Raw genomic sequence first — 14,723 nt, 5'->3', positions numbered from 1 at the left:
GAATCTTCTCTTACCATTCTCCCACCTATTCTCACCTTTAAGCCAGAGTCATCCCTCTGGCACTCAAATCAGATGACACCATTACCCTTCTTTAAAACCCTAGTGACTTCCCCTTGCTCACAGGCTTACGACGACGACGTCGGACTCATCCAGACTCCTTCCTGAACATGCCCTGGCCAGTCTCTCCAGCCCTGCCTCCCTGCTCACTCCCTCCTGTCCCATTGGTCTTGGTGTGGGGCGCGCCTTATAGAAGCACTTACGAAGTGCCAGGAATTCTTCTAAATCACGGTCACACAGCCGTGAACAGGACTGATAAATTTTCTGTTTTAGTAGTATTTAGTGGGAAAAGAAGACGACGAAGAAGAGAAACAAGGAAGAAGCAGGTGGAGGAGGAGAAAACAAGACAAGTCAGTCAAGATGCTGGGGCTGCTACAAAGAAAACCAGAGCAGGGTACGGAGCGAGAGGAAGGCCGTAGATAGGGTGGCCACAACTCCTACCACGCAAGACCACGCAAGGAGAAGGCTCTCTGAAGGGATCCGAACAGAGAAAGCGCAAGTATCTCAGGGAGAATCACTGCCAGCAGGATGAACAAGTGCACAGGTGTTGAGGCAGGAGTGTGGCATGGCGGGTTCAAAGAGCCATGGGGAGGGCAGTGTGGCGGGAGGAGGAAGGCAGGAGGACGGCAGGGAGAGAGGAGGTCGCACAGGCACCGGGAAGGCAGCCCCCCAGGGCCTACGAGGTCAGTGGCAGGATTTGGCCGTGACAGGAAGAAGCGATGGAGGGCTCTGAGGAGTGACAGACACTGTAGACGCCCGTGGTTCTCACAGGCTCAGTCTGGCTACCAGAGGGTAACAGGCACAGAACAAAGCAAGGAGGTCATCTAAGAGTTCTTGTAACAGGGCAGGTGAGAGATCATTATCAGCTGGACAAAAAGGTGACACGACAGAACGCCCAGGCTCAAGGTGGGAGGTACCCCTGATAAAAGAAAACACACACCAACAATAAGCAAACTGCCTCATCATGTTGTTGGCCGATTCGGCTCTGCTCTTCCGTTCTCAAGCCTGTCACCTTGGGGTGCTTCCAGAGAGCCAACAGGACAGGGCTTAGGTCTCTGTTTTGTACACAATACACACTATCACATCGGGTCAGTCTTACTACACCAGCACTGGGCGGAGATTTGAAGGTTCACATATTTTCAGAGTGACCATTCCAGAAAAGCCCTCATCTCGTGAAAAGTTAATGATTTTATGGATCCATAACTTCCGTTTCCAGTTTGCTAACCTAAGTTGAAGTCAAATGCCACAGAACCACCCCTTTATTAAAATAGCCTAGCTTATATCCAATTAAAGTATGTACCAAAGAAGAGGATTCTTTACATCTACTTCTCAAAGCAAATAGAAATAGCATTCTATATGATTCCAAAAGATTCTAGAAAATGCAAACTAGTCTGTGTGACAGAAAGCAAATGAGTGGATGCAGGCAGCAGTAGGAAGGGCAGGAGGAAGGTATTATTGCAAAAAGTGTGGAGAGTCTTTTGGAAATGACAGGTATGTTCATTATCTGAACTGTGATGATGCTTTCACAGGTGTGTGTGTGTGTGTGTGTGTGTGTGTGTGTATAAATTGATCAAATTGTAATCATTAAACATGTACAGTTGGCTGCATGCCAATTATATCTCAATTAAGCTGGAGGGAATAATAATAATTCAAAAAAAGAAAAGAAAAGAAACAACAACAAAAAGAATTACACTACACTCTCATCCCTGATCAGATGGCCAACTAGGCACCTGACCACTCTTCTAATGAAAGCAACTCTTTTTATTCTGACATCCTCACAATGCATCAGAGATCTGACAGGGAAACAAAGAATCAAACCAAAAGTTAGATAACCGCAAGCATGAAGGCTAAGCTGAGCACCAAAAGCCTGCTTTTACTCCGGGGGCCTGTAAAACTTGCTCATGACCCCAGGCTCATGGCATCGAGCCTCATGTCAGGCTCTGCAATGACCACTGACCGTGGAGCCTGCCTGGGATTCTCTCTCTCTCTCCTCCTCTGTCCCTCTCCCCCACCACTCATGCTCACTCTCTCTCTCTCTCTAAAATAAAAACATTAAAAAAAAAAAAAGACACATTCAGTACAAGTCCAAATACACAGCAGAAGACTCAAAATTATCAAGATAACAGTACTTCGCAAATTGATCTGCACAATGTAATTTTTTTTTTTTTAATGATTTGCAGAACTGGACAAGCTGATTCCAACATGCAACGCTCTAAGGGGCAAAACCAAAACAACTTTTATAGGATATTAACGCTTGTTAGCCAGGATATGTCAGAACATGTCAAACAACAATAGAGGTAATCAGAAGGTCTCACCTGGGTGGCTACAAGGTAGATCAGCTCCCCAAGCGTTGGTAAGAGGCACTGTTTTAATTTGCTATTTCTGAAGTTTTCCCTAATTAACTCAGTTAAGACAGTAATTGCCTGAAAAAGGGGGAAAAAAAGAGAGGAGATTAGTTCATATGTATCTCTTAGTTCTTTAACCTATAGGTAAAAGACAAGACACTCAACAAAATTCACTCTCCATTTTTAAGAACTAGTTTCCAAATTATTTTCAAAATATGGGTCTTATTCCTGAGAAAGCAGGAAGTGTCCCAGAGAAAGGTAAAAATGTATCTAGTGAAAGAAAGGCACATACGTATGGCACTTGTCAGTTACTAAGAGCTTGCACTCCATCGCTGATCCTGCAAGACCACTGTTACTCAGTCTCTAAACACAAGGAACGGAGGCTTCAAAGAGGGACAGCAGGTCTCCGTCCAGTTCACTCAGATACCAGGAACTGAACACAGATGGCAGGACAGAGCCTACCATGCTCCAGCACCTCCGACTTCGAAAAAAGTCTTACACTGCCTTAAACTTTTAAATGACTCCTCCCAAAATCTCAGAGTAGTAAATGTTATTCCGAAGTGTCAATATAATCCACTTAAAAATTCAGTAGGCTATTTTATCAAATCCAATTAATTTCCTAGGTGTCATGCTAAGAAAGTTACATACACTCATTGCCGGAATTCATACACCAGAACACACGTCAATGAAATCACAGTGTGACCATAAACTAAGAGTAGGTTCAGGATGCTACATATAGAGGGACTTGATTCTGAAACAAACAAACAAAATACGTAGTGTGGAAGCACTGCTCTAAAACAGCGTAATTCAGGGGCTCCTGGGTGGCTCAGCTGGTTAAGCATAAAACCCCGGCTCAGGTCTGGATCTCGCAATTTGTGAGTTCCAGCCCCAAAACGGGCTCTGTGCTGACAGCTCAGAGCTTGGAGCCTGCTTCAGATTCCTTATCTCCCTCTCTCTCTCTCTCTCTGCCACTCCCTCTTTCCTCCCTCCCTCTCTCTTTCTCTCTCTCACAAATAAATGAGCATTAAAAAAAATGCTATTTGCAATCACTAAAAATATTAAATACTTAAATATAAACCGAACAAGGGGTGCCTGGGTAGCTCAGTCAGTTAAGGGTCCGACTTCAGCTCAGGTCATGATCTTGCCATTCCCAAGTTCGAGCCCCACGTCAGGCTCTGTGCTAACAGCTCATAATGTTAGCTCAGAATCTGGAGCCTGTTTCAGATTCTGTGTCTCCGTCTCTCTGCCCCTCTCCTGCTAGAACTCTCTCTCTCAAAAATAAACAAATATTAAAATATATATGTGTGTGTATGTGTGTATATATATATATATATACATCCAACATATAAAGGATCTACATGTTCTAACTACACAACATCATTTAAAAGAAATCCAAGAAGATCTAAATAAATGGAAAGATGAATTTGTGTGTGTACTGTATCGTTATGTAATTATGATGTATTGACATCTTAAAAAACCTTTCTGACTATGGAGAGACTGACCCTCCCAAGGCTAGCCAATTCTTAGAGACAGCAAAGGCTCAGAAAATTTTCTTTCATATGCAAACTAACCAATCCAGAGCCATACCCTCCTCTATCTGGCCCATACACCCCCCCCCCCCCCCGAAGGTAATATTCTTCTGCCTTAATCATCCCAGGGGCAGTTACTATCCAACTATCCCAATAGCCCAGAGCCTACTTAAGTTATTCAACTAGTCAGTTCCAAGCTATTCACCCCACCCTTGCCATGCCTTTCCTGGAGAAATCCCAATAAAGGCTATGGCTTAAGCAGGCCCCTCACTGCCATCTTTTGCCTCCTTACCACCGTGGTATTCTTCCATGTAGCCATGTGTGGCATGCCACGCTAAGTCTCAAGGACCTATTAGTATAATACCCTTTGTTTTCCCGAGCCTCTCCTCTGTGTCCTCTGGTGGCCACTCCTGACCATCTTATAAACAGATACACAAGAGGTATACTAGATGGGAAGACAATATAGCAGAGATGTCAATTTTCCCCAACCCAATAGCCCAGATTAATGCAATTCCTATCAAAATCCTAGACAAAAGTTTATGGATATCAACAGGATTATTCTAAAATTTATGCGTAAAGGTAGCGGGCGCCTGGGTGGCTCAGTTGGTTAAGTGTCAAACTTCGACTCAGGTCATGATCTCACAGTTCATGAATTCGAGCCCCTCATTGGACTGTCTGTTGTCAGCACAGAGCCCGCTTCAGATCCTCGATCTCCGTCTCTCTGCCCCTTGCGCTGTCTCAAAAATAAATTTAAAAAAATAAATAAATAAAGGGCACCTGGGTGGCTCAGTCGGTTAAGCATCCAACTTCAGCTCAGGTCATTATCTCACGGTCTGTGAGTTCGAGCCCCACATCAGGCTCTGAAGCTCAGAGCCTGGAGCTTGTTTCAGATTCTGTGTCTCCCTCTCCCTCCCTGTCCCTCCCTCACTTGCACTGTCTCTCTCTCAAAAATAAACATTAGAAAAAAATTTAATAAAACAAAATTTATGTGTAAAGGTAAAATAAATAGAATAGCCAAAAAAATTTGGGAAAAAAGGTGCTGAAATTAATCTGATCTCAACACTCAGTATATACATAATGTAATCAAAACTGTGAGGCACTGCCAGAGACAGATCTATCGATCAATGGAACACAGAATCCAAAAATAGCTCCACAAGTATGGCCTGCTGATTTCTGAGAAAAGTGCAAAGGCGATCCAAAGGAGGAAAGTCAGCCTTTTCAACAAATGATGCTGGAGCAACGGACTACCCAAAGGACGAACAAAAAGCAAGCCTCAACCTAAGTCTAACGCTTTATACAACATACGAACTTAAAATGGATCATGGACTTAAAGGTAAAACATGAAACTATAAAATTAGGGGAGGGGAGAATGGGGTAAACTCTTCAGGGTCTAGGTAAAAAGATTGGGCACCAATCTGTACAGTGATACAGACACTGTATCAAAGAAGATATACAGTTGACAAATAAGCACATGAAAACATGTTCAACGTCAGTAGCAGTTAAGGAAATACAAATCACAACCACAATGAGATAACACTACACACCTATGAGAATGGCAAAAATAAAAAAATAAAAACAGCGACAACACCAATTTGCTGCTAAGGATGGAGAAAAACTAGACCATTCAGAAATTGCTGGTAGGATACAAAATGGTACAGCTACTCTAGAAAACCGCAGCAGTGTCTGGAAAAAAAAACAAAAACCAAACAACACTCAACATGCATATACCAAAGGACCCAGCAAACCGTACCCCTAAGCATACATCCCAGAGAAACTGTGATTTGGTGGCAAGTCCACTCTTTCCTGAACCCCAAATCTTAAGCATTCTTCTCAGAGAAATGAAGACTTTCATCCACATGAAGACCTGTACGCCAGTGTTTGTAAGAGCTGTACTCGTAACTGTCAAACCTGGGAATGACTCTGGTGTCTTTCGACAGGGGGATGGTTAAACGAACTGTGGTACAACTGATACCATGGAGTCCCATTAAGCAATAAAAAGGAACCAACTACTGACACGTGGAACAACCTGGATGAATCTCCAAAGAATGACACCAAAGTCTAAAAGCCAGTCCCAAAAGGCTACACGATATGACTGCACTCACGACATTCTCAAAATTATACAAGTATAGAAATGGAGAATAGATCAGTGGTTGCCAGCGGTCGGAGTGGGGGTGAGACAAATGATAAACAGCAACATGAACTATTCTTGGTGATGAAACGCCTCTGTTCCTTAACTCTTTCAGTGTCAGCATCCTGGCCGTAATATCATACCGTAGGACTCCCAAGATGTTACCATTGTGAAAAACTGGATCAAGAACACACAGTATCTCTGTACTAGTTCTCACGACGGCATATGATCTACAATTATCTCCAATTCTTTTAAAGAGTCAACCTCATACTACATTTGAAACCCTAGATCCTACTTTCTGCTTCACAAAGTTAGTGGCAGGGATTTACAATATTTCCCCATTGTCGAATCCACTGGCCTTTTGAATCCGTCAACGTCACTTGAAATTAAAAACACTTTAATGCTGAAGATCTTTAAAGAGATAAAACTGTCTGAACCGCCTGCAGCTTAACAGAAATTGCTTTGGAGCTTAGTGTCTTGTAAACAGATACACATCATATAATCCAAGCTAGTAACACCACAGCCAGCGGACAGCTCATTTGCAAAACAGTTTAACTTTGGATAGCACTAAACGGTACACAACACAGAATGCTTGTCTGCAATGTTATTTGCATAGATTTTCAACTTGTTTTTTCCTTTAATGTTTATTTTTTGAGAGACAGAGACAGAGTGCAAGCAGGCAAAGAGACAGGGAGACACAGAACCCGAAGTGGGCTCCGGGCTCTGAGCTGTCAGCACAGAGCCCAGCGTGTGTGGCTCAAACTCAACAAGCCATGAGATCATGACCTGAGCCAAAGTCGGACACGAAACCAACTGAGCCGCCCAGGCGCCCCTTCACTTGTCATTTTTAAAGAAATTTTAATATTGAAAAGCACAACTGTAAGAATAATAAACAACCATTCCACATGAGGGACAAATAACCAAAGAGAAAAACAAGTTTTTGTTGACCTAGGTACAATGACATTTGAAAATGCCAACACTAAACAGAACAAAAGGTTAAAAATAGATTTGTTTAGTCCTTCGTCAAACTCAAAAATATGAGTAATTCGAAGATACTGTTCTTATGTATGTTTTCCTGTATTCTGTGAAAATTCACCTGGCCTTCTAACACTGAAACTAACATAGAGGGAAAAAAAAAAAAAAAACCAGGGCAGATATTCAAGCATTATGCTAGTATTGTGTGCCATTTTTTGAAAAACCTAAGTAAAGGAAAATGAGGGGGTGGGAGAGGGCTTATTTCTAGCATCACTGTGCTTTGAGGCAAATATACACCGTCGTTAATGGAGACCATCCTTCTGCAACTAAAGCCATGATTGGTCGATTGGCCACTACACATAATAATTTAAGATTGTACTATTTCTTAAACTGCTTTGAAATCCAAACCCATTTTATCACAACTCTGACAAGGTGGAATGAGGCCTCTTCTGGCTTTATACGAAGGCATCAGATTGAATTAAATGGTCAAATGTGCACCAATCTCATGTAGCCTGGACTGAGTCTCTCAGGTCCAAGGCAAGAAGACAGGAAGATGACGAAGAAGTATGAATACCAAAGCTTGGAAGTTCCGCAGTTATAAAACTAATGCTTGGACACTTGCACAGATATCATTTGCTTGCTCTTGACCCTCAAAATAGTTCTTAAGTGTCCATGTTCACAGGTATACAATTAACAGCTACAAACAGAAACTGAACTAAACTCCAGATCCAGGAAGTAGCTGGCATTTCCTAGTCTGTGTTTTTACCCCACAGGGACATTTTTAAAGCCCTACCTAACTACTCCCAATAGGAGACACAGCAGCAGTCATCGTAAGAGCTATACCATAACCTTTTAAATTAGATGTTGTTCAGTATTCTCCCCTAACCTCTGAAATAAGAGGTATTCCATCCACAAACTCAAGTAAATCAAGAATCCCAACGGACAGCACTCTGCCCAGGCTTTTTCTTTCTTAGAACCCCACTTTCAATGTCCCAAACATAGTGAGAGCATATAAAATAAGAACACTGTGAGCCTCACAGTTCTTGCCTGAATTTTATTTGTACTGAATCTTACATTCCTTCGGGTCCTGCGTTTCTGATTAAGCCTTCACAAGTAAAATCACACCTGTGGACTTGAAACTTAAACCCTCATTTTCACAAGTGCTGGTTAAAAAGTGAGGCAGAGAAGGAAGTCTTGACACATAAAGACAGGTCAATGATGCAGAAGAAAGGTGGCAAACTTGTTTGACGGGAATAGAATTCTGTTCTGTATTTAATAACCAAAAATATTATTGCAACGAAGCAGCGTAGTCTGCGTGAACCTCTCCTGGTGACATCTTGACATCAAAGTTTTAACGTTATCTCCGTGGACATAACCTTTAATTATCTCAGTATCGGTTGGCATCTAACTCCTAAAATCAGGCAATGGGGAACCTCAAGTAAGGACTGCTAACTTGTCACTTCCCTGTTGAGGCCTAAATATAAACAAATAACCTATAATCGGTGGATTCCTTCTCTTAAAAATAACAAACTGTCGGGGCGCCTGGGTGGCTTAGTTCCTTGGGCATCCAACACTTGATTTCAGCTCAGATCATGATCTCATGTTTGTGGGTTCCAACCCCGCACGGGGCTCTGCACTGGCAGTGCAAAGCCTGCCTGGGATTCTGCATCTCGCTCTTCCTCTGCCTCTTCCCCAGTCGTGCATCCAAGGTGTGTGTGTGTGTGTCTCTCTCTCTCTCTCTCTCTCTCTCTCTCAAAAATAAACGTTTAAAAAAAAAAAGGAAAACTGTCAGGAAAAGCAAACAAAACACCTAAGCAGATTTCTTATGCCGTCTTTTACAGTCATATAGAAAGTTTGGAAGCACTCGGTATACCAACTCTATCAACTTCATAGCCTCTTGTTTTGTTTTTAAATTAGGTGTCAACAAATTTCAACTGCAAAAGAAACCGGTCACTTTTTGGTCACCGGTCATCCAGTCCCTCTTCCTAACACTCCTCAACCTCTTTTGTGGCTAAATACCTTTCCTGTACTGGGTTTAGTCTGTGGGATGACAAAACAGGCATTCTGCACCCTAAATATGGAACCTGAAAGGGTCCCCAACTCCCCTCAGAACCTCTTTCCTCCCACAGTGTGGTGCAGTCAAGAGAAGGCCACGATCTAAACTCAGCCAGCGGGGCTCTTGCTCAGAAATATGAACCCTGGGGCCCCTGCGTGCTCAGCTGGTTAAGCATCCAACGTCAGCTCAGGTCTGGAGCTCACGGTTCCTGAGCTCAGCACAGAGCCTGCTTCGGATCCTCTGTCTCCCACTCTCTGTCCCTCCCCCACTCATGCTCACACTCTCCCAAAAATCATTATTTAAAAGAAACAAAGAGAGAGAGAGAGAGGAAGAGAAAGAGAGAAAAAGAAAGAGAGAGAAAGAGAAAGAGAGAGAGAGAGAGAGAAAGAGAGAGAGAAAGAGAGAGAGAGAGAGAGAAAGAGAGAAAGAGAGATGAACCTTGAGTGGAGTGACACGCAGTAATGGCATAGCTGACCTTCACTCACTCATTCTGGCAGTGGCCCCAAGCAAGACTCCAAGAGGGTCCTGCTCCAGAGGCCTTCCAGAGCCGCCAGGTCCTCACTGCTCCAAAGCAGTCTCTTGGAGCCTTTGACCTTGCTCATCCCCTAATACCCGTTAGGCTACAGTTAGGCAGAGTCAACCCGGAAAAGTGGCCAACAGTGCCCCTCCTTTCCTGGACACACAAAAAGATTCCCCAGCCCCCTTGGTGTGACTAGTTCCAGCCTACTGAACATGGAAACGATGTCCATACACCCATGTGCAATTTTCCCGCCTCTCTTCCCTGCCCCAGGAAACGTTCAAGCATGACACTGGATGGAGACGGAAATGTGGAAACAGCCGGCAATGCTGAGGTCAGCTGCCCTTGGGGCCACCTAGGCCCGCAGCATCAAAGGTGAGCCCGAGACGTCCATGGGCTTCGTTACCACAACATAAACTAGCCAGTCAGGAGACTGATCCCTCATTCAATTCAAGGAGACCATCCTAGTTATACACAGAAATAAAGGAGTTTTCATAATTCAAATAATCACTAATAAAACACTCAGGAAACTATGGCACACACATCTAAGGAGGAAAGATGATCATTTGTACGGCAGCTAAAATCTGCCATCAACATTTATGGATTCATGGATCTGCCACCATGAATGCAAGGCACCAACTACTAGAAAAGTAGTGTATTAAAAGTATCTGGATAGATCTTGCTATGCAGATTAAGTTAAGAAATTAGAGGTCAGACTGCAGTGTGAAACCTGAGTAACCGTTAAAATTCTTTTGTACATTCTGATGGGTGGTAGACAAAATATCGTGAATACTCCTCCCACTGAAAATAACAAAAAATGCTGGAAAAAATCTTTTTAAATAGCTTTATAAAATGCATAGTTGAGGGGCGCCTGGGTGGCGCAGTTGGTTAAGCGTCCGACTTCAGCCAGGTCACGATCTCGCGGTCCGTGAGTTCGAGCCCCGCGTCGGGCTCTGGGCTGATGGCTCGGAGCCTGGAGCCTGTTTCCGATTCTGTGTCTCCCTCTCTCTCTGCCCCTCCCCCGTTCATGCTCTGTCTCTCTCTGTCCCAAAAATAAATAAAAACGTTGAAAAAAAATTTTTTTTAATAAATAAAAATAAAAAAATAAAAATAAAAAAATAAAATGCATAGTTGAACCGGCAAGAAATTAAGGAAACCTCAAAGACCAAAAGTAGAGAGAAAAGAGGAAAACAGAGAAATAAGTAAACCCTCAAGATACTTTAACCCTGGCGGCATGTGCTAAATCTTGGTGATCTTGAAACAACCTTTTGAAACGGAACAAGAGACACACCTCAGGGCCTGCCCATAGTGTGGCATCAAATATAGAAGACCATTCACATTCAGATGAAACCCCAAGGATGGACCAGGAGACTACAGATGCTGGCAAGGATGTGGAGACACAGGAACCCTCTTGCACTGTTGGTGGGAATGCAAACTGGTGCAGCCGCTCTGGAAAGCAGTGTGGAGGTTCCTCAAAAACTTAAAAATAGAATTACTCTATGACCCAGCAATAGCACTGCTAGGAATTTACCCAAGAGATACAGGAGTGCTGATGCATAGGGGCACATGTCTCCTATTGTTTATAGCAGCACTTTCAACAATAGCCAAATTATGGAAAGAGTCTAAATGTCCATCAACTGATGAATAAATAAAGAAAATGTGGTTCATATATACAATGGAATACTACTTGACAAAGAGAAAGAATGAAATCCGGCCATTTGCTGCAACGTGGATGGAACTGGAGAGTGTTATGCTAAGTGAAATAAGCCAGGCAGAGAAAGACAGATACCCTATGTTTCCACTCACATGTGGATCTTGAGAAACTTAACAGAAGACCACAGGGGAAGAGAAGGGGGGAGAGAGGGAGGAAGGCAAACCATAAGAGACACTTAAGGACTAAGAGCAAACCAAGGGTAGGTGGGGGTGGGGGAGAGGGGAAAGTGGGTAATGAGCAGAGAGAAGGGCACTTGTTGGGATGAGCACTGGGTGTTGCATGGAAACCAATTTGACAATAAACTATATTTAGAAAAGGAAAGAAAAGAAACCCCAAGGATATATGAATAAAAAGTGAACCAGCCTACAAAAGAGGATGGTAAGGAATCTTGAGATCTTGGGACTGAATGAAACAGTGGGAGGCAGGGAGGAAATCTTCCCTAAGAATTGAACCAGGTCTGAAAAGCAAGTCTGCAGATCACATTCACATTGCCTCTCACCTGGGAGACCGGAGATTCAAGCACCTGGGACTTTGCCAGGCTGACCAGCAGCAACCTGACCTTAATGATGGTCTACAGTTAATGAGGTCAAAATGCTAGGATTCCCCGAGACTGTAGAGCAGCAGTGGTTCTCAGTTTTATTGTGCTTCATAATCACCGAAGAATTTGTAAAGATATACTGAACTCCACCCCCAGAGATTCTCATTCAGTAGGTCTGGGGTGGGGGGCCTGAGAATCTGTACGTCTAACAAGTTGCCCACTGATGCTTAAGGTCTAGGACAACACTGAAATCACTACTGTGGAACTCACTATTGCCTGCATATTGGAATCATTTGCAAAGCTTTAAAAACTATAGATACCTGCATCTAGCCCCAGAGACTCTGGTTTAGTCGGTCCAGGGCATAGCCTGGACACCCGAATTACAGAAAACAGAGTCTGAAAGCTCAGGGAACTGAAAATGTTGACGTGGTTCTACAAAATGCAACCTGCCCAGCCACCCCCTAAACCATCCCTCCAAGGTGGGCCTGAAAAGCATGCCTTAGTGAGAGGGACACCAGCATCTTTGAGAAGCTCTGAGGTGGCTATCCTTGACAGGCCAGAAGGGACAGTGGAGCAAACCAACAGTGGAATTGGGTTCTCTGGTCACAATGGGAATAATGGGATGGGATCCAGCAAGGGTAGAAGCCCAGGCAGCACTTAACTGTAGCCACAAGTGCCACCGTGAGTCACATGCAATGTGTGATCACAGTATTCTGACCCCCTGGAGTCCAAGACAAGGACAGCCTCTCATCCAGACCCCAGGCCCAAGCTGCTTCACAGACCCAGAGCTCCTCCATTAAGCTAACGGTCCCCTCCAAAGAGATCGCTACAAAATGGTCACAGAGCGAATGCTGGGGATGTTGAGGACAGTTCCTTCCCCAGACTGTCCTCAAACATTTACCATGGGACTGAGCACTGGGAGAAGGGAAATGCCCAGACCCTCTGGCTCTGAACTTGGGCTGATCTCTGGAGACCTAAGAAACCACTGTACTGCAGTAGTCAGATCAAGAAAGAGCTTATCAAGGCCATGTGCCACATGGGATCTTACTAAACCCATCTCACATCTGTCCAGTGGGCCCGTGGAGCTATCCTCAGTTATTTTCCTAGGTCTAGAACATACAATGAGAAAAGATACACTCAGCAACTAGCAGGATCCCCACAATGGATTCCCAACGAGTGGACTGAGGTCTATTCAGAGTACCAAGAGACAAAGTAGAAGGTCCTGGAACTACAACACCTTCCCTGCCTGCCCACCCAATGACAGGAAACCAAAAGCAGGTCATATCCAGCCAGGTCAATTATTAAGACTCAATGGCACCAAATACTTGAGAGGTACAGGGATGCTGATTTTTTTTTTAATTTTTTTTTTTTAACATTTATTTTTGAGACAGAGAGAGACAGAGCATGAACAGGGGAGGGGCAGAGAGAGAGGGAGACACAGAATCGAAAGCAGGCTCCAGGCTCCGAGCCATCAACCCAGAGCCCGACGAGAGGCTCGAACCCACAGACCATGAGGTCGTGACCTGAGCTGAAGTCGGACGCTTAACCGACTGAGCCACCCAGGCGCCCCCAGGGATGGTGATTTCTACCACGTCCCCGTTTAACTTGCCTGTCAGGCCAGTACAGAAGCCACATGGGTTACAGAGCAGGACTACAGATTACTGCAAATTTAATCAGCTGACGATGCCTATTAGAGCTGCAGTTCAGCCGTGCTATCTTTACTGAACCCAATTAACATAGCCCCTGGCGCTCCTTATGCTTTCCTTCCCAGTCCAATCAGTAAATAAAATCAGAGGCAGTTTCAACTTACTAAATTGCCCCTACGTCAAGTCTCCTGCTCTGTCATAATATGGACCAGAGGAACCCCCATCACCTTGATAATCTGCAGGATATCCTACTGTTTCGTTACACTGGTGACATGCTAACTGGACCTGTTAAGTAGCACCTTAGCTTGTATGCCAGAGGGTAGCAGATAAATCCTGCAAAAGCCCTTGGTCTATTACACTGGTGAAGTACCTAGGAATCCAGCGGTCTTGGGGCATGTAATAAATAATACTCCTTCTAAATTAAGAGAGGGGTGCCTGGGTGGCTCTGTCAGTTGAGCGTCCGACTCTTGATTTCGGCTCATGTTCTCATGGTTCATGGGATTGAGCTCCGCACACGGCCCTGTGCTGACAGCGGGGAAACTGCTTGAGATTCTCTCTCTCACTCTGCTCACCCCCCCCCACCAAAAATAAATTAACTTTAAAAAATAATGAAGTAAAAGAAGTTGCTGCACCTCGTATTACCCACCTAGATAAGGAGGTTCAATAGTGGGGTAGTCTGTTTGGGTTTTATAGGCTCCAATCCATTTCCTGATCATTGATAAGGCTGCCGGTTTTGAGAAGGGCCCAAGAAAGGGTTCTGCAGCAGGTCCAAGCCAAAGCACAAGCTTCTCTGCCAGCTGGGTCTTAAGACTCAGCAGACTTAATGCTATTGTATGTGACTGTGGCCAACAGCAATGCTATACAAAGCCTATGGCAAGCCATAGCAGCAGACTCCTAGCACAGACCTCAAGGATTCTGGAACAAGGCCCTGTCCTGCCCTCTGTCAACAACTGTCCTTCATCTCAAAAGCAGCTCCTGGCTTGCTGCGGAACGCTGGAATAATATGGGGCCTGCCCTGCCCATCATGAACTGGATGTTACCCACAACATGGGTTACACACAGCAGCATTTTACTTTTCAATTAAAATGGTAACAATGGGCCCGGGCCAAGCAGATTCACTCACTCCATATGTATAGGTGACTCAGACTCCCATGATTATCTGCTCCCACTGCTCAGCTGCCTCCCTGTTCCTCGGCCTATACTCATGATTTCCCAGAA

General features: G+C 44.3%; 1 protein-coding gene across 20 annotated transcripts in view; it reads right to left on the bottom strand.

Annotated features, from left to right (window-relative positions):
• Window positions 1-14,723, bottom strand: part of ULK4 (unc-51 like kinase 4) — a 577,159-nt gene that overhangs the window by 480,010 nt on the left and 82,426 nt on the right. For all 20 annotated transcript variants that reach the window (XM_045037803.1, XM_045037798.1, XM_045037797.1 and 17 more), the window contains one exon: window positions 2,373-2,480. In XM_045037803.1, the coding sequence (XP_044893738.1) occupies window positions 2,373-2,480 (108 nt within the window). The remainder of the gene's footprint in view (window positions 1-2,372; window positions 2,481-14,723) is intronic.

The sequence above is a fragment of the Felis catus genome, chromosome C2, assembly GCF_018350175.1.
Source record: "Felis catus isolate Fca126 chromosome C2, F.catus_Fca126_mat1.0, whole genome shotgun sequence".
Lineage (NCBI taxonomy): Eukaryota > Metazoa > Chordata > Mammalia > Carnivora > Felidae > Felis > Felis catus.
Note: the sequence above shows the minus strand (reverse complement) of the source record. Positions and strands in the feature narration are given on the sequence as shown.